This window comes from Hippocampus bargibanti, linkage group LG03 (genome assembly GCF_051943395.1).
Source record: "Hippocampus bargibanti isolate YZ-2025 linkage group LG03, ASM5194339v1, whole genome shotgun sequence".
NCBI classification, from domain to species: Eukaryota; Metazoa; Chordata; class Actinopteri; order Syngnathiformes; family Syngnathidae; genus Hippocampus; species Hippocampus bargibanti.
In genome coordinates, this window is record NC_142736.1 from 32,728,441 (window position 1) to 32,749,373 (window position 20,933).

General features: G+C 40.6%; 2 protein-coding genes across 2 annotated transcripts in view; one reads left to right on the plus strand and one right to left on the minus strand.

Moving 5' to 3' along the window:
• The window catches only part of diaph3 (diaphanous related formin 3), a 106,111-nt gene extending 103,048 nt beyond the window's left edge, over nt 1–3,063 (minus strand). Inside the window, exons 1-2 of the mRNA XM_088993125.1 lie at nt 2,941–3,063; nt 1,820–1,983 (exon numbers count right to left, since the gene is read on the minus strand). Of these exons, the coding sequence (XP_088849251.1) occupies nt 1,820–1,957 (138 nt within the window). The 5' untranslated portion in view covers nt 1,958–1,983; nt 2,941–3,063. The remainder of the gene's footprint in view (nt 1–1,819; nt 1,984–2,940) is intronic.
• Nucleotides 3,064–5,084: 2,021 nt separating this feature from the next.
• On the plus strand, nt 5,085–20,528 carry tdrd3 (tudor domain containing 3). Its single transcript, XM_088993131.1, has 13 exons — nt 5,085–5,266; nt 6,642–6,726; nt 7,810–7,875; nt 8,541–8,698; nt 11,121–11,262; nt 12,176–12,247; nt 12,342–12,485; nt 13,504–13,629; nt 14,080–14,263; nt 14,803–14,925; nt 15,770–16,626; nt 17,929–18,054; nt 18,856–20,528. The coding sequence occupies exons 1-13, from the start codon at nt 5,229–5,231 to the stop codon at nt 18,970–18,972; spliced, it is 2,238 nt and encodes a 745-aa protein (XP_088849257.1). The 5' UTR covers nt 5,085–5,228; the 3' UTR covers nt 18,973–20,528.
• The last annotated feature ends 405 nt before the right edge of the window (nt 20,529–20,933 follow it).

A 20,933-nucleotide genomic window follows, 5' to 3' on the forward strand; every position in this document is an offset into this window, starting at 1 on the left:
CGAGCGTGAGATGCTGGCTGGCTGGCCAAACATGTCATACACGTTGTGGGCCTGCGAGCACCTCGCGGTGCCAGGCGTAGACTTATAATTTCAAAAAAATGGGGTCTGGAGGTCATGGTCGTAAGTATAGGTGGTCGTAAGTTGAGCTGGTCGTAAGTCAGATGTTACCTGTATGCCGTTCAAACGTACGTACAAAGTGATTCGAATACCGTATTTTCCAGTGCATCAGGTGCACCTTCAATGAATGACATGTTAAAAAAACGTTTTCCGTACATAAGTTTGTTATGGGAAATGTTGTTTTGAGATACACACTTTTCGCCTTACACACTCTGTCTAGGAACCAATTAAGTTCGTAAATTGAGGTCTTACTGTATAGGTAAAAAAATTATGGTTATTGTTATTGTGGTTTAAATGGAACAATTTGAATTTTTGGTTCGGGCATTAGTAAATATGGAATTTAACACATTTGATTTGCTTTCGCGGGCCGAAGAAAATGGTGTGGCGGGCCAGATTTGGCCCCCGGGCCATGACTTTGACACCTGTGCATTACAATGTGCTGCGAGTCAACAAAAGAGTCAGATGCTGAATATATTAGAGCACAATACAAGAAAAAATGGAATATTCAGACATTAGCAAGCTTTCTTCTTTAACTCATTTATGTTGCTTAAAGGTTTTCATGGAATATTTAGGCCTTAATATTTTCAACAATAAAGGCAATTTGGTTTTTTGGGGACAGTAAAACCAAAAACGGCAAATTTTCCATTTCAAATCATTGTGTTGCCCAAAACGGAAAATGATGACAAAATCGAGGAAAAGAAAGTCATTTGAAGAGATTATTGCAGTGTCTGAAAAAACGAGACCTAAAGTGACCGTGAGAGTTTTGAAAGGCACTTATAAATGATATGTATGTTATTACCAGCTAGCTAGCTATTAGCTATATATTGGCTATATGGCTGGCTAGCTAGCTGATTGAGTCAGGAAACATTCACTATCTTGCTATCTATTATCTATCTAGCATCCTATTAGCTAGCTAGCTAGTTTTCTATCTTCACTGCCGGGTGAGTGAACGCTGGCACGTGTGGCTGCCGCTACTCACCCAAAGAAAAACTGATATTGAGACTAAAGTGACCTTGCGTTTTGAAAGGCACTTATAAATGAAATGATTATTACTAGCTAGTTAGCTAGATATCTAGTTGGCTATCTATTGGCTATATGGCTGGCTAGCTAGCTAATTGAGTCAGGAAACGTATTGCCTATCTAGCTAGCTATTGGCTATTAGCTATTTATTAGCTGGCCGGCTAGGTAGCTTTCTATCTTTTTAAGTTACTTCCGGGTAAGTGAACGCTAGCGCGTGTGGCTGCCGCCACTCACCCACAGAAAAACTGATCCTGTGACTGTAAAGTGACCTTGAGAGTTTTGAAAGGTGCTTAGAAATTAAATGGATTCTTCTTATTATTATTATTATTTTTATTAGTAGTATCATTATTCTCATTATTCTGATTAGCCTTGTTGCTATCGTTGCTATAGTTACTATCATCACTATCATCACCACCATCATTATTATTATTATTATTATTATTATTATTATTATTATTATTATTATTATTATTATTATTATTATACATATAAGGTCATCTTTTGAAGAAAATGTTGGCTTTTGGGTGTGTTTTACACATCGGAAAACACGGTATATTGAATTGATCTTTGACCTCCATTCTCGCAAATAAGTTCATGTCACAGCGCGATGACAAGTGTTTTTAGGACAGGACAGGACAGGACAGTGGCTGGACATCTCCTCGTCCTGTGAAGTGAAACTTACAAACTTGTTCTTGCGTTCTGCGTCTTCGGGACATGTTGTCCCGAGTTGGGAAGAGGAGGAGGAGGGGAAAGCTTTCTTCTTATGACATTTAGCGTCTCGCCCCGCCGTGGCTTCCAAACGCTGACCGGACGTGTCCATCTTGTCCACTTGGAGACAACTAAGTCCTGAAAGTACAATGGACACACATCCTTGTCAAACACTTGTTGAGCTTTTCCCTTTGTGTGTGTTTGTTTGTGTTTGTGTGTATGTTTGTTTCTTTCTTTCTTTGTTTGTGTATTTGTGAATTTTGTGTGTGTATTTATTTGTATGTTTATTTGTTTGTGAATTGTGTGTTTGTTTGTGTGTGTGTGTTTATTTGTGTGTTTTTTGGGACACTAAGTCATTTTGTCACTTCCTCCCAACATTGGTAACATAGATTCTCTTCGCACCTTCAAATCTGATCTCAAAAGCCACACATTTAAAATGGCATTTTCTGTGTAGCTCTTTTTCTTGTTTCTATTCATCATTGTATTTTATTTATTGCATTCTATTTGTGATTGTATTTTAGTTATTGTAGTACCTATACTTGTCTGTGACTGTAAAGAGTCCTTGAGAGCTTTGAAAGGTGCTTCAAATGTAATGTATTATTCTTATTATTATTATTATTAGTAGTAGTAGTAGTAGTAGTAGTAGTAGTAGTAGTAGTAGTAGTAGTAGTAGTAATAGTAGTAGCAGTATTAGTATTATTATTATTATTGAAACATCCCATTATTTCTTTATTTGTCATAGAACAATAATCGATACATCATTAGAAAGCTTTTTAAATGCACTTTAATATGGTATAAGAAAATGTATGATTTATTATTATTGAAAAATGTTGTGACATCCCTACTTGTTGAGCTTTTTCGTTTGTTTGTTTGATTGATTCAACAAACGTTTCCGTTGTTGAAGATGCATCTTAAAGTCACCTAATTGTGAACCAGATCCATTGATTAAGCAAGCGGTATTCTAGCTTGCTGCATTAGCAAGCGTCATCGTCGCTGTCAACTCGCAAGTTGGCTTCAACCTCATTTACGGGTGGCTTTGCAGAGCTCTAATCCAATTTGTCGCCTGTCTGGTGAACGTGTCACTTTTCCACTAACCTGGGAAAGGCGGCGGACATGGAGTCGTTCTGCAGATAGAGTTTATGTCGATTGATTTATGTCCAAGGAGGAAACCTCTTGTGATCGGTAGTTGTGCAGAAACTCGTTTAGGCGTTTTCGACGCACCCGCGCTAAGACCTGCAAAAAAAGTGCCAGTTTGAGTCCACCAATCAGCTTCAACGACGAGCGGTGGAAGGACTAACTCCTCCCAGTTTCCGTTAAGCGTGTATTTAATTGGTTAAAAAGGCTGCCCGTCACCTCACATGACGGAAATGCTTGTTTTTGTAACACCACCGTGTTATTTAATATCGATGATAATAATAATAATAATAATAATCATCATATATTTAATTTATAAGTGCTTTGAAAAACATATAAGGACATTTTACAGTCAAATGATATTTTTTTCAGCAGGTGTGCAGCGGCAGCTCGACGCGCCAGAGTTCACTCAACCCGGACGTCCGCCAATCAGGTTCAACGACGAACGGTGGATGGAACTCCTCCCCGTTTCCGTTAAGAGTGTACTCGATTGGTTCAGAAGGCTGTCAATCAAATGACATGACGGAATCGCTCGTTTTTCAAACACCACCGTGTTATCTAATATTGATAATAATAATACATTTAATTTATAAGTGCTTTTGAAAACTCTCAAGGACATTTTCCAGTCAAACGATAAAACTTTTAAGGACATTTTACAGTCACATGATAAGTTTTTGAGCAGGTGTGCAGCGCCGGTGTTCACTCAACCCGGAAGTAACTCAAATCCAATATGTTCATGGGCACAATTTGTAGCATTTATTTTCAAGTTAAAAGCGCAAAAAATATTAAACACGTTTTTTTTTAATCATTTTCGTAAATAGTCGTAACAAATTTAAAGAAGATATCCATCACCGGTGTAATACTGCATTTTTTCCTGGATGTGTGTCACGAAATTGGAATTTTCAGGCAGTCCATAATCGGGCCTCCCTTGTAACTGAATGCTGAGTGGCAACGTGACGCTAAACCAATCAGGGGACTGAAAAATGCCGGAAAAAAACACTTTCTCGTGTTCGTGCTTGTCCCAGGACAGTAGTTAGAATTAATGTGAAGGCCTTGGCTTGATCACATTTACATGATAATACATAGACAGTGAAATATGATTAGATGAGCAAAAACAAACTTACTGGAGTCTGGAAGCTGGGCTGCCAAGGCACAAGCACAGAGATGACCATAAAAGATATATATTTTGGGGAAATTCAATTCCTACCAGTTATAAATACTGTATAGGTCATTGCTTATGATCGTATTGGGGCCAACAGAGGAGATGTGAAGTTGCTGTCTGCATGCCACTTCATGCACAAATCGAGATGCCTCAGATCATTGCAACCCGAAGCGTGATGAACATTGCAGAAAATAGTCTGGAGACTAGATTATGTTCTTATTCTTTGAAGATGACTCGTATTTTTTTTTTTTATTTTATTTTTTTTTTTTTTTTTTCGAAATAGCCGTGCGTTTGTTCTGTCATTCTTTTCGGGCTATTTTTCGCATGTTCGTCGGTTTGAATTTTGATCGTTTTGGAGGTGTGCAAATATTGCCATCTACTGGATGAGATTAAATGTATGCTTTGTGAACGCGATAACGTAAACAACTATTTAATGTCAATCCAATTTCAATGAGGTGTCCAATTAGGGCCGATATCTAAGGATCGACACGGTTTCAGTTTGTATTCAAAACACTACACCGATAAGATGTTTGCGCAACTTTAGGCGAATTTTGTCTAACGCTGCTGCTGCATGAGTTTTGTGGAACACGTTGCACGCAATATCATTACAAAGAACTCTTGTTAAAACAAACCAAAAAAAATCGATTTCTTATTGTCTGATACTAGTACGCCGCTTTCAATATTTAAGTCAGTATTAGCAAATGTGTTTAGTCTTCCGTTACGAAAACAATGAAAAAAATCGGAATTGTATTATTAATTGTATTATTTTGAAATGTCTTTGATTTTAATTATTTTAAATTTTCCTTGAGTAAATAAACCATGATTTTTAACGTGCCGTATAAATGCGATTTCCACCTTTGATTCAAAACGAAAAGAGTGGCCACTGTTTTGAACTCTTTGGCACGCCGTCCTGTCTCATAATAATGACGTCAATGACGTTAAAAGCTGTTCGACGTAGCGGCTGTTATTATTATTACCAAAGGATATGTGCAGCAGAGTATAGCGTCATTTAATTAATTGTTTTTTTTTAATCGGGTGTGCATTTAGGTATATTTGAGTCGTCATATTTACATCTAATTGGACAACAATGTCCACTTTGATGGAGTCATTGGCCAACGAAGGCTGGTAAGTCGCATGGTAGCGAACATCGCTTCACAAATCGATGTCAAGTTGTTTTACACTTCATCTTCGTTCACTCACAGCAATAACGAATAAACATTTAGTCGATCTAAATCTTGAGTTTTGACTTAAAAACGAAAAGAGGACCACATCGTTTGAGCGATGCACCGCGGAACTACAAGCAGGCTAAACGCTGTGCTTGTCTCGAAAGAAATAATTTGCAATCAAACGTGCTGGAAAACTTTCAGAAAGATCATCGAATTTTTTTTTTTGCAGCGGTTTAAAACTCACAACATCGCTACAGTCGAGTAGCGTCGTAACGTCATACGATGATAACAACGACGCTATTACTAATTTAAAACAGATTATTTTCTTACAGTGTATTTTAGGTGTTCAATTACACGTAATTGAACACCTAAAATACACTGTCTGTAAGAAAAGAATCCGTTTTAAATTAGATATCAAGTAGACAGGATGAACTTAATACGACAACTAACGACGCTATTACTGCTGTTAACGAATCATAATAACAACGCTCAGAATCGAATACGAATAATAACGGGGCTGACAATGACGGCCTATTCGCAGTCTAGATAGTTTTCCAATTTCGTTGGAAAATCGCCGCGAAGTGTAGGATTGATCATTTTTAAGCACAACGCAAAACATAGCATAACTTTGCTGCTGTGAAATGTAAATTTCTCCACTGTCAGACTAATAAAGGCGAATCCGATCCGATAGAAAGTAATGGAAGTCGTCGATGTCCGGTTTTGATTTGAATGGAAATAAAAGTGCTTAAACTAACTAACTTCCGTCAGGTTAGCCGGGCCAAACTTTGCGTTTTTGGAAATGCTGCGGTGCCTAAACTTCAAAACGTATTCGTGCACCGTTTTGAATCATGAAACAACCATTCGGAAACCAGATAAAAAACAGAGCAGTGAGCTGGAATCGATTCCTCTCTCTTGTGAAGCAGACATGCTAACGGTTAGCAGCTAACCAGTCGCCCGCCCAATACAGATACGCAAACGTACATTTTAAAATATTGTATACAGTGATCCCTCGCTACGAGGCGGTTCACTTATCTCGGCTATAGTGCATCGCGGATTTTTTTTTTTTTTTTTTTTTTTGTAAAATAAAATGTAAAAAAAAAGCTGACTGTATTGTACTTTGCGGATTTCACCTACGGCGGGCTATTTTTGCAACGTATCTTCCGCCATAAACGAGGGTTTACTGTAGTTGGTGTTTGTGTTCCACATTGGCCTTGCGAGCTACTACTAATAAAAACAAAATACCGTTTCATGAAGTTAACAAGACACGTTGCTCACAGAAATAGAATATGGATGACAGCTCAACGGCCGCTAATCATCTGTTTTTGACCGCGCAGGTACCTCAGCGATGAAGGCGTCGCTGAACTGAAAGGATCGGCCGAGAACATTACACATCAGGAGATTATTCGCATTGCACTTGATGTGAGTTTAATGTCTTCCCATCACGTTGTTTGATGTATTTATTTGAGCCAGAGTCGACGTACTTCATTTTACACGCGGTATGAAACCAAGTGGAAATCCGACCCTCGACAACGGCTGAGGATGTTGTTTTCCATTGTCAACACTAAATCTGTGGATATGCTTCAAGGACAACCGACACCTCTGGACAAGTTGCGTCCATAATTTGTAAAATCACTTTTAATGAGGATATTTGACAAAGATTCCACGGCATAGAGCTATATCGTCCCTTTTAAGTGAATATTCAGGAAGTCTAGTTTTCAAGTTGGTGATGATTCCTGACGTGACGTTACGGAGGGAACGCCCCTGACCGAGAACGCGACACACAATGCATTTTGGGTACTTTGTTTGGTCTGAAAAATTGGTGTTGACGGCAAAATTAGAAGGAAAACACATGAATAACGCAATGGTGAATCGACTACTATTTGATAGTAGGTGACACAAATTCCCAGCAGACAAATCAGCCCATTTCCAAAGGAGCTTGGGCGCCATCTTGTGCATTTTCTGGCCGCTACATTGCTGTCATTGATATGGGAGGACTCCTTGAATCGATTGCAAACATGTATGCTTTCCTCTTCAGAACTTTTTGAATCATATTCATAACTGGATGAGTAACAAGAAATGATTATTTTTTTCTGAATCTGAGCTCTCTGAAGCCATTGTTTTGATTCTGGAGCCAGGCAGTTTGTGACCCAAAGTGATGTCACGAACAAGGGGGCGGGACTTCCTGAATCTGCCTAGTTCCAAGCTCATTTTGTGGCAGTTTTGGGACACTTTTTAGCTTTTACATGGGATGCCCTTTCTGACACAACCCTCTGTATTTATCCGGGCTTGGGACCGGCACAAGAAGACTTGTGTCCTTTTGTGGCTACAGAACAAGCAACTCGCTATAAACCCTTTTTCCGATGTCAGTTAGGAAACAAAAAAAGTGGTGTCGGTTTCCACACATTCCATGGAAAGCAGATGATTCAAAGAGGAGCAAAAGGCTAATTGTTGCCGGCGCGTTCCGTCTCCACGATTGGCGCTCAGCGACATTTCTTTTTGCAGACTGACCTCAGACCGATCGGAAGACAAATTCTGCCATCCAACATCAACAGCGGGAGGATTGAGAAGGTGAGTGGCACAGATGAGTCACCAGATGGCCCCAACACGCTTCCAAATAGGAGCCACCGCCTCTGCCTGAGTGGAAATGTTCCATTGAGGCCGATCAATGTGACATGTTTGCATGATTGATTGTTGTTAAGCCGCCAAAAATACAGGTGAGTGAGCGGTTTTCCCCCCACCTTTCTTTCTTCAACCATTTCGGTCTGCGTGAATTAGCATGAATTTTGCTTGTTTGAGAGGGAGGAAATGGACTGGAAAAACGCGCTGCGCTTTTGTGATCGTATTCCAAATGCAACGTGTCTAAAAAAAAAAAAAAAAGAAAGAAAGAAGAAGAATGAAATGTATTTTGTTGTCGATGTGTATATATATATGACACAGTTTGTTTCGTCCTGTGGCAAACGCGCACGCATATCTTCCATTCAAAGGGCTCGCCAGGGCAAATCAGTGTCCTCCATCTTGAGAGGTTTGATCCGCATGTTTGTTTTGGCCAAAGCTTTTATGTCGGATGCCCTTCCTGACACAAGCCTCTGTATTTATCCGGGCTTGGGACCGGCACTGCACCCTCTTTGTGACATGAAGCAGTTCTAAATAAATACATGGATGGCTGGCTGAATGAAAATGTCACGAAAAGGACTGACGCTAATGTGCCTGTGTGTGTGTTTTTGGATGGTCAGCTGGAAGGTCCTTGCGTTCTGCAGTTGCAAAAGTTGCGTAATATCTCGGCGCCAAAAGACGGCGAGTCGCATGGCGCGCCGCGAATGCTGCGCCTGCAAATGACGGACGGCCACACCACCTGCACTGGATTGGAAGTGACGCACATCAGCAAAATCAGGTGCGCCGCCTCAATCAAATTGTGACTTTTAGGACGACATCAACATTCAATGCAGTGTTACAAACCCAAGACTCTCTTCTTTCATTCCTAAATGATATGGGTCTGGAGTTATATGAGTTTGAAATGAGGGCAGATGTCCAAAATACAATGCAATACATACAGATTGGTTTATATAGCGCTTTTACAACAGCTGAAGCCTGAACAAAGCGCTAACTATTCGCTAGCTATTAGCTATTTATTCACTAGCTAGCCAGCTAGCTTGCTATCTCTTTAAGTTACTTCCGGGTTGAGTGAACGCTGGCACGTGTGGCTGCCGCTGCTCACCCACAGGAAATAAAAAAACTTATCCTATGACTGTAAAGTGCCCTTGAGAGTTTTGAAAGGCGCTTATATTAGCGAACTAACGATCTGGCTATCTTGCTAGCTGGTTATATGGCTATCTAGGTGGCTAGCTATCTAGCGAGCTCTCTGTTGGCTGTATATTAGCTATCTACTAGCTGGCTGGCTAGCCTTCTATCTGTATTTTAGTGATAGTCAGTGTATTTGCTAACTAACTATCTGGCTATCTAGCTGGCTAGCTATATGGCTGTCTGGTTGGCTGGCTATCTAGCGAGATATCCGTTGGCTATCTATTAGCTATCTAATAGCTGGCTAGCTAGCTTTCTATCTGTGTATTTTAGTGACATTCAGTGTATTAGCTAACTATCTAGCTAGCTAGTTATATAGCTATCTAGGTGGCTAGCTAGCTAGCGACCTATCTGTTGGCTATCTATTAGCTATCTAATAGCTGGCTCGCTAGCTTTCTATCTGTGTATTTTAGTGACATTCAGTCTTTACCTAATTAAAATCAGCTATCTACTAGATGGCTAGCTAGCTTTCTATTATTCTATTCCGGGTTTGAGTGAACGCTAGCGCGTGTGGCTGCCGCTGCTCACCCACAGAAAAACTTATCCTGTGACTGAAAAGTGACCTTGATAGTTTTGAAAGGCACTTAGAAATGAAATGTATTATTATAAAACCTGAAAAAAAAAATTGGGAATGGCGCTCTAGGTCATATTTTCAATTCCGAATAAATTTGTTAATGACAGTGAATGAGTTAATCTGTGCCTTTGTGGCATATTAGCAAATGTTAGCATCCATTCCCCTGCCATCCTCCTTGTCAAAAGGCTTGTTGTCGCCAGCGCACGTGGCTCTGTTTTCCCCGCTATCTGCAATGTCCACGCGGCGTCTGCTGATCTCACAATTCCCAGTCGGAATGATTTCTCTGGCCAAGTAGCGGTGGCCTCGGCCTCGGTGACGGCTTCCATGGCGACCGGGCGACATTGACAGGGTGGGCTTAGACTTCCTGCTCGGCCATTTTACATACGTGGGCAAAATGTCTGCACTGCTCTCGAAACGTGCTTTTGACAAATGTTAACTGAAAAAAATAGATAGAATATTCATACGTTTCATTTAGAAGCGCCTTTCCAAACTCACAAGGTCTCTTTACAGTCACGGGATACGTTTTTTGTGGGTGAGCAGCAGCAGCCACACGTGCTAGCGTTCACTTAACCCGGAAGTCAATAGACAGAAAGCTAGCTAGCCAGCCAGTACATAGCTAATAGATAGCCAACAAACCTGAATAACTCAAATAGAGAGGAAAATCTAGCTCGCTAGCTAATAGCCAGTTAATAAATAGATAGCCAGATAGCAAGCCACCTGGATAGCTATATAGCTAATAGATAGATAGCTAATGCACTGAATGTCACTAATTAAATAAAGACACGGAATTAGCTAATAGCCAGTTAATAGCGAGATGGCAAGCCACCCAGATAGCTAATAAATAGCTAGCTAGATAGCTGAAACACTGAATGTCACTAATTAAATAAATACACAGAATTAGCGAATAGCCAGTTAATAGATAGATAGCTAGATAGCTATAGAAAGTCACCTAGAGAGCTATATAGATAATATATAGCTCGGTAGATAGTTAGCTGATGAACTGAATGTCACTAATTAAATAAATACACAGAATTAGCTAATAGCAGTTAATAGATAGATAGCCAGATAGCAAGCTAGATAGCAAGCCACCTAGATTTTTATATGGCTAATAGATAGCTAACTAGTTAGCTGATACACTGAATGTCACTCAATAAATAAATACACAAAATTAGCTAACAGCCAGTTAATAGATAGCCAGATAGCAAGCCACCTAGATTGCTATATAGCTAATAGCTAGATAGCTAGTTAGCTGATACACTGAATGTCACTCATTAAATAAATACACAGAACCAATATACTGTCTATGTATTATATTGTATTTTGGACAGCCACCCTCATTTCAAGCTCATATAACTCCAGACCCATGTAACTTAGGAATTAACGTTTGGTTTTTTTTTTTCTTCGCTAATGCCTCCTATTTAGTTTTTGTTTTTGTTTTCAGCCTTAATACGCCGCCCGGAACAAAACTGAAACTGGTGGGTACAGTTGCGGTTCGAAATGGCTTTTTGCTCCTTGACGACTCCAACATTTCGATTCTGGGCGGAGAAGTCGAACACATGCTGGAGAAATGGCAACTGCAGCGTGTAAGGATTTATTCTATTTGATTTCTATTTTATTCAATTTCGTTTAATTTCATTTCGGTTTTTTAATTTTGTCTTGTCTTGTTTCGTTTAATTTGTATTTTTTTGTTTCATTTAATTTGTGTTTTGTTTTGTTTCATTTCATTTTAATTTCAATGTTTAATTGTAATTGTTATTTTGATTTTCATTTTAAAATTTAAAACTTTTAAACTTTTTAAGTTCAATTGTAAAACTTACATTTTATTTTTTATTATATTTTTAACGTGCATTTTCGTTTTAAAATTTTCATTTTAAAATTGTATTTTTTTAATTGTAATTGCATTTTTTAATTTTAATTTTAAATTGTTAGGTTTTTTTTTATTTGTATTTTACCATTTTTTTTTTATTTATTTTAATTTTAAAAGTTTAATTTGACAATTTTAATATTGTTTTTTATTGTATTTGTATTTTAGTTTAGTTTCGTTTTGTTTCAAAATTGTACTTTTTCCATGTTTTTTTTTATTTTAATTTTAACATTTTAATTTTAAAATTTTATTTTAACATTTTAATTTAAAACATTTTAATTTTAAATTTTTAAATTGTTTTGTTATTTTTAGTTTAGTTTCATTTTGTTTTAAATTTTTAATTGTTCCATTTTAAATTATTTTTATTTTAATTATTTTAATTTTAACATTTTAATTTTAACATTTTAATTTTAAAATATTAATTTTAAATATTAGTTTTACATTTTATCATTTTAATTTAAAAGGTTTAATTTAACAATTTTAATGTAAAAATGTTACATTGTTTTTATTGTATTTTTATTGTCATTTTATTTGTAGTTTGTTTGTTAGTTTTTTGTCATTAACACTGGCTGTCTATCACCTTGCGCGTCTTAGTTTTGACACCCTTTCTAAGCAAATTCTGACTCCACTAGAGTCTGGCTAAACACAACAGAAACAACATCGGAGCGGAAGGTGGCCCGCCTCCTTTTTTGCCATTTGGTCAGGTAAGCGCCATGACAACATTTAACCAGCCGCAATATGAAATTAAATTCACGTACTTTTCCACCAAGACTGATTTGATGTGGCGTCTTTCTGCAGAAGGACGTCCAGAAGGACGAAATGGACAGCCAAGCCCTGGACGAGAGAAAAACGCTTCAAGCCGTCTTCAAAACCGCCGATGAGAATGACGAGTTTGCCAAACAGCGCACGGCGGCCATCGCTGAGGTGGCCAAAAGCAAAGAGGTACGTCAATTCTCAATCAGATGCCGACTTGCATACATAATAATACATTTAATTTGTAAGCGCCTTTCAAAACTCTCAAGGTCACATTACAGTCACAGGATAGAGTTTTTCTGTGGGTGAGCGGCAGCAGCCAGACGCGCCAGCGTTCACTCAACCTGGAATAACTCAAATAGATAGAAAGTTAGCTAGCTGGCTAATGGATAACTAATAGATAGCTAGCGAGATAGATAGCAAATAGATGGCTTGTTAGATAGCCAGCTAGATAGCTAGTTAGCAAATAGAGATGTAGCAAGGTAGCCAGTTAGATAGCTAGATAGATAGCTAGCTAGCTAGATAGTGACATTAGCTAGTCAATAAATAATTAATAGATAGACAGCTAGAAAGCTATCCAGATAGCTAATAAATAGCCAGCTAGATAGCCTGGAATAACTCAAATAGATAGAAAGTTAGCTAGCTGGCTAATGGATAGCTAGCGAGATATATAGCATATAGAAAGCACATTGATAGCTAGTTAGGTAGCCATCTAGATAGCTAGTTAGCAAATAGATATGTAGCAAGGTAGCCATCGAGATAGCTGATAGAGAGCAAATAGATAGCTAGTTAGGTAGGCTGCTAGATAGCTAATCAGCAAATAGATATGTAGCAAGGTAGCCAGCTAGATAGCTAGCTAGATAGCGAGATTAGCTAGCCAAGAAATAACCAGCTAGAAAGATAGCCAGCTAGCTAATACCTGTACAAGAAAGGAGCGTCAGTGCAGAGCTCCGATGCATATGTGGAACTGTCACGGCTTGGAATTGAAGCGGATTGACGTGGGACAGGAGATGTGAGAGGACGGTCTGTTTTAGTCAACGGATGCTACCGCTTCGTGTTTGTTTGTGTAGAATGTGTCCAGGCTCAGCCATTGACTGGCACGTTGCAGACGGCGACATTTTGTGTAGTTCACTGCAACAGCATTATTGTTATTTTTTATGTATTTGTGTTTCATTTTTATATGTTGCCGCATGTTTCCCCCCGTTAGGCTCCCCGAACGTTTGGTGGTGGAGGAAAGGCGGGTAACAATTTATCCGCCACGACATCACGGAGCCGTGACAAGCACAGGCGGGAAGACAGGGTCGATCGGCAAGAGGCAACCCATCGCGACATGGTAAGAGCACCTGATTGGACTCTCATGGTCACCACTGTTGAAACGAGACTTTTGACTGAAAAGTGCTCATTGCATTACTCAAAGCGTATCGTTCTTTATCTACATTGGTTGTTTGGGTAGCTTGATCATCTTGCGAATAGAGGGAGGGAGGGGGAGAGAGAGAGAAAGACAGACTGAGAGAGACAGAGGGGGAGAGAGATAGACAGAGAGACAGAGAGAGAGAAAAAGATAGACAGAGATAGAGAGAAAGTAAGAGTGACAGAGAGACAGACAGAGAGAGAGAAAAAGATAGACAGAGATAGAGAGAAAGTAAGAGTGACAGAGAGACAGACAGAGAGAGAGACAAGAGAAACAGGAAGAGAGAGACAAACAGAGACATGGGGGAGACAGCGAATATTCCCAAATGAACATTTTATATGAATATTGTTGTTTGTCTTACCCGACGCTCAGGTGGACGAGCGCGCCCTGAGGGACATCCTGGATATGGGCTTTAACCGGGAGGCAGCCCGGCAGGCCTTAATGGACAACAACAACAATCTGGAGGTGGCACTCAACAGTCTTCTCGCGGGACCTTCCGGTAGTCTGAGTAGCAGCAGACCCGACTCTGCGCTCACGGACAAGCCTCAGCCGAGAGGTTGGTTATTGACGCCCATCACCTCAGATAGAAGACATTGTATCCCAGAGATGGATACATGTGTATGTACTATAGTACAGTAGTAGAAGTCGCATTTATTTCCTGCCACAAGAAACAATTTTGCTTAGCAACAACAACAACAGGGTGGCTTTGTAGTCAACGCAAATACTAGACCGGTCTGCCAGCAGTCCAGACCTGACTCACATTGAAACGATATAGCGCATTGCTAAGCGCAAAATGGAGTCCCAAAAATTGCAAGTACTAGACCGGTCTGCCAGCAGTCCAGACCTGACTCCCATTGAAGCTATGAGGCGATTTGTAAAGCACAAAATGGAGTCGTAAAGACTGCAAGTACTATACCGGTCTGCCATTAGTCCAGACCCGACTCCCAATAAAACTATATGGCGCGTTGTGAAGCCTAAAATGGAATCCCCGGGCCGTTGAACAGTTGCCGTTGTACATCAAACGAGAATGGGAGAGACGTAACATGTCCGTCCGTCCGTCCGTATCATGCCGGTATTTGTGGCGCCCCGGTTCAGGCAGAGGCAGAGGACGAGGTCGCTTCAAGAATGATGACGAGCAGGAGGCTGGAGGGAGGCCTTCCGGACCAAGTACTCTTTTTGACTTCCTGGAATCCAAGATGGGGCGTTTCTCCATTGATGGTGAGTCAAGCGCCTCCTGGTCGCAAATCTATTGACCCGAGGGATCATCTGGACTGTTCGTGTTTCTGCACTGATCGCATTTTAGCATGTCTATTTCATGCCGTACGCTTTGATATCAAAGTACAATGATACATCAGTTTACGAACGCTTTAGCTAACGGGGCTAGAGAAACAGAAGCACACTTTGAGTCTCACATGAAACAGAAAAGGGAGACGACGCTACAAAGGAAAAAAAAGGTGAGAAAATTGATCAAAAAGTGACATTTGGACTCGTTTCAACTTTATTGGCACAGTGTAGACTGCAAGGTTAAAATATCCCATCAATCAACCTCCACAAAGAATCCGCACAAGCCGTCTGTACAATTTGAAGAGAAAAGACAAGCAAGGGAAGCAGCCATCAATGAAGTTTCTAGTGCGTCTGACTGCATCTGTTGCAATATCACAACTTCCAGGATGTACAACCCAGAGCTCCTTGAGACACTTTATGCAAAAAGCTATCCATTCCACCAAGCCATCAACGACCATCACAAAGGTCAATAAAACCACTTTATTACACGGTAGTTTATTTTTTAATTACAATACCATGGCACATTTATTATACATAAAATAAGGTCTATTTTGTGTAGTTTGAAGGCTTATTTAGTAGAAAATGATGTTTCATGAGGACCTGGGAAGGGATTATTCTCATTTTGAATGGTTTTCTATGGGAAATAAATGTTTGGAAGAGACACTTTTTGCCTCACGCACACTTTCTGGGAACCAATTAAGTTTGTAAGCCAAGGTATCACTGTAGTTTCATTCCGTGTTTGCATTTAACGGCTCCATTTTCTTGGTGCGTGTTTCAGAGCCAAAGATCCAGCAGCAGCCTCAGAGACACGAAAACAATCAAGAAGACCCTAAAGAAGCTTCAAATACAAAGTGGTCATCCCATAATGACTATCGGCAAAAGAAGAACGACAGGCCACCGCGCTTTCACAGGGACGCAGACTTTCCCAAACCGGGACAAGACCCCGTATCGGACTTTCCGAGCTCCCAAAGTTCATCAGGCCACCAGTGGAAGGGTCAAGATAGGTGGTCACGGGGAACGCCGGACAGACGACCGAATGACCGTAAAGAGAGCGGCGATGAACGTCTTAGCACCACCACATCTTGCTTCACGCCTTCGTTTCCTCATTCCAAGGAAGCGCAACCGCAGGTGGAATCGGTCGGATCGTTTCCGCAGCGTTCAAGAAATGACGATGGCGGGAACACGGCTGGCCCGTTTCTTCGCAGAGGGTCAAAGGACTACGCAGCCTCATCCAAACCGTCAAATCCTGCGGGAAACGACATCGTCCAAAACAACTTCAGGCGAAAGGCAAAACCTGAACGACCGGACTACGTCGTGCGTCAAAAGAACGCTCCGCCACCAAAGGGAGGCTTCAGAACATCCTGCGAAGTCCAAATCCATCAGGATTCACAATTCCTGACAGAGGATCCATGGAATTACCAAAACGGAGACGTGGCACCCATAAGAACTGGTCCCATCAAAGCGACCAATACGAGCGGTCCTCCGAAGCGGAACCCTCAGAATAATTTCGGAGCCAAAAGGAAATCTGGGCCGGGTAAAGGTCAAGGTCCTCGGGGGTCAATGAAAAGTATGAATGTCGATCACATCTGGAAACCGGGAGATCAATGTCTTGCTCTGTACTGGGAAGACGGCAAGGTATGTATTGGCGACCAATCATTTGAACCTCGCGCAGTAGTCGTTAGCGATGCATAGCTGCCGACTTCTGAAACCAGAAAAGACGAGTACTATACCACGGTCTCCGCTTGTTAGCGTTTGTTTTATCATTTCAAATCATGTACGGCGTACTACAACTTTGATACGAGAATACAGTGATACCTTGGCTTACGAACCTAATTGGTTTCCCAGACAGAGTGTGTAAGGCGAAAAGTGTGTATCCCCAAAATTAATTTCCCATAGCAAACCATTAAAATGAGAATAATCCGTTCCCGAGTCCCCATAAAACAATGTTCTACTTTCTAATTTTCTAAGCCTTAAAACTACACAAAATATACCTTATTTCACATGTACTAAATGTGCTATGGTAGTCTTTGAAGGTGTCGGACGTTTCGCTTCGAAGCGAAACGTCCGACACCTTCAAAGAAACCTTTTCATCGATGAATCACTCCTGTACGACTGAGAGCTTACACAGACGTGCTATGGTATTATCATTAAATAAATAGATGGTATTGTATAATAAAGTGGTTTTATTGACCTTTGTGATGGTCGTTAATGGCATTTTTGCATTGAGTGTACAGATGTCTTGTGCGGGTTATTTGTGGAGCCTGACTGATGGGATATTTTAACCTTGCAGTCCACACTGTGCCTTTGAACTATCAAAGTTGAAACCAGTCCAAACGTCACCGTTTTCTATCCATTTTCTCTCTGTCGTCTGTCTGTCTCTTTAACGTTTAAACCCCCTCCCCTCACTGCTGCATTCTTGACCAATCACGTGGCTTTAACCGAAGACTGGGGGCCGGGAATAGAGGACAAAAATGAGTCGGCATCTATTTTCTCGTGAGGAGAACGGGTTCTTTCGCGAACGACACATCGCTCATTGTAGCAGCTCCGTGTGTATCCCAAAAAATAGTTAACGTTCGTAAACCGAAAAGTCCGTCAACCAAGGGGTTTGTAAACCAAGATATCACTGTAGTTGGCAGGTATGTGGTGATGGGAAAACGAAGCTTCAAGATGTATCACGAAGCAGTGGTGCTCCTCATAGTAGCCACTAGATGACACTGTTTGCTCAGGACAGGGCCGAAAGCACGTTTCTTGAAAGCAAGAGTCATCTCGACGACTCCAAAAAAATGATTCATGACGCATCTTGAAACATCCATTTTCCCATCGGTGATAATAAGTCATGCAATCCGAAGCAGTTGAGAAGAAACGAAGGTGTTCAGGGTGCCCTGGATTTGACTTTGCATTGACACCTTGCTTTGTCTTGACATGCGGGGGACAAAGTTCTACCACGCCAGAATTGATGGCGTGCATCCATCGGGCACCACGGCCGTGGTGGTTTTTAGTGATTATGGAAACTGCGAAGAGGTCCTCCTCCACAATATCAAACCGGTTCCCGCTCACATCTTGGTAAGGTTGGAAATGACTAACTCAATATTGATCACACACATTCTCACTGAATTATTGATGACCGGGCTGTTATTATTGAGCACCGTTTCAGATTTCAAAGGACAACCGACACCGTGTTTTTGTTTCCTAACTGACATGCGAAAAACGTTTGATAGCATCTAAAAGAGCCAAAACAGGCAGGCTGATATGTTGAGACAAATGCAAAACACCAATCAAAATGTCTTCAAGTGTTCCAAAACTGCCACAAAATGACCTCGAAACTGGGGAGAGAGTTTTGTAGCGCCCAGAAAATGCACAAGATGGCGCACAAGCTCCATTGGAAATGGCCTACATTGGAGTCCAGACGGCTCGAATTGATCTGGAAAGACTTCTTTAATCGATGGCAAACATGTATGCTTTCCTCTTCGGAACTATTTGAATCATAGTCCTAAGTGGAGGAGTCACAAGAAAGCATCTTCTCCCAACCTGAAGCCATTGTTTTGATTCTAGAGCAAGGCAAGACGTCCTGACGTGATGTCAGGAACAAGGGGGCGGGACCTTCTGAAACGTCAATTTGAACTCAGTTTTTCATTGGACTCAAAATATCAGCCTGCGTGTTTTGTCTATTTTAGATGCTATCAAACGTTTTTCGCATGTCACAAAAAAACAGTGTCGGTTGTCCTTTGAAAGTAAAGAAATAAGCGGTCATTAAATTAGCACAAAAATGCAAAGAAAAATGTCTATGCTACAAGGTCAGTGTAAAACAATGAAAGTGTGAGTGACATTTAATCTAAAGGAGGCTCACCTGTGGTCAAATGTCAGGAAGAAGACGACGCTTACTACGACAGTTCCCTGGAGTTTCGCCGCGGCGGTGACGGACAGCCGAGGCGCGCCAGACCAACGCAGCAGTATTACCAGCCGCCGCGGGCGCGAGATTGATGGCCCCATTTAGTCTGCCGCCAAAACAAAAAACAAATGTGTTGTTTTGTTCTCATTTGGATGATTTTCTTTTCGTCAATGAATTCCGAACTCTGTCATTGGACCGAATGAAGAAGAAGAAACTTTCAGCATCACATTTGCTCAAAGACTTGATCTTGTTTCGAACATGACACACACATTTTCAATAGTGGAATCCTGCATTGCTATATACAGTGATACCTCAGCTTACGGACGCTTTAGCTAACGAACTTTTCGCCTTACGAACATTACATTAACGAGAATATAATCTTGGCATACGAACACCAAACCGCACAGCGCCACCGTGGCTGCCGGACTACTATTCCACACACCCCTTTCTTTGGGTGCAGGCGTGGTTTGTTGTCGAGTGGATTACTTTTGCTATTGAATGGCTATTCGCTGGCTAATGGCTATCTATTCGCTGGCTATTAGCTATCTGTTCGCTGGCTATTAGCTATCTATTTGCTAGCTAGCTAGCTTGCTTGCTTTCCATTTGAGTTACTTCGGGGTTGAGTGAATGCTGGCGCGTGGTCACCCACAGAAAAAAAAACTAGTTGTGACTGTAAAGTAACCTTGAGAGTTTTGAAAGGCGCTTAAAAATGACATTATTATTATTATTATTTATAAGCAACGGGCTCAGGCAATAGAAGAGGTTGAAAACCTGTTGATTTGGATGAACGAAAAGCAGCTAGCAGGGGACAGTGTGAGTGAGGGTATGATCGCCGAGAAAGCACGGCAACTTCACTCGGATATCATCAAGAGGCAACGACATCAACGACCATCGCAAAGGTCAATAAAACCCCTTTATTATACAGTAGTGTATTTCTTTAATTACAATAAAATAGCACATTTATTATACATAAGATAAGGTATATTTTCTGTAGTTTTAAAGCTTATTTCATAGAAAAGTATGTTTTATAGGGTCCTGGGAACAGATTATTCTCATTTTTAATGGCTTCCTATGGGAAATTAATGTTTGGAAGACACACTTTTCGCCTTACACACACTTTCTGGGAACCAATTAACTTCGTAAGCTGACGTATCACTGCAGAATGTTCAAAGCTGCCCCATTTTCAACATTTTTTTTTAAATTTTGATAAAGTGTTTTTCTCCAAGTTTTGAGCGTGTTCATCGATTCAGCATCACAAACAAACTTTAGATGTCTACATACAGTCAACATTTTTGGCTTTTCAAAAGGGCTTAACAATGCAAAAAAAAAAATGGGGAGGGGGCTGTCGGTCGTCTGGCGCTTTTCTACCTCGGTGGCGTCAAAGCATTTTTATACACTTTACCTCATTGACGCCGCGTCAGAAGCAACTTGCAGGGGTTGGGGAGGTTTTATCGTGCTCTATCGACACTCTTCCAAATGGCCACGGATGGAACCACCAATCCAAAAAAAAAAGGACCACTCTTCTCCAGTGAGCCATTCCGACCTGCAATGAAAAAAACTGACACTGAGCACTCGATTTTATTTCGGGTCATGAGTAATTATGTGGCTTTCTTCAAGGGATGTTTTGGAATAAATACTGATGTAGCTAGCTCGTTTTCTTGCATTTTTGGGGGGATTAAACAAATGACCCCGGGTGTCATCAGACAATAATGTGTTTTAATAATAAGACATTTCATTTATAAGCGCCTTTCAAAACACTAAGCTAAATAGCAAGCCACCTATATTGCTATATAGCTAAGAGATGGCTACCTAGATAGCTAGTTAGCTGATACACTGAATGTCACTAAATAAATACACAGAATTAACTAATAGCCAATTAATAGATAAGATAGCAAGCCACCTAGATCGCTTTATAGCTAATAGATAGCTAGCTAGCTAGTTAGCTGATACACTGAATGTTACTAATTAAATAGATACACAGAATGAGCTAATAGCCAGTTAACAGATAGCTATCCAGATAGCAAGCCACCGAGATAGCTATATAGCTAACAGA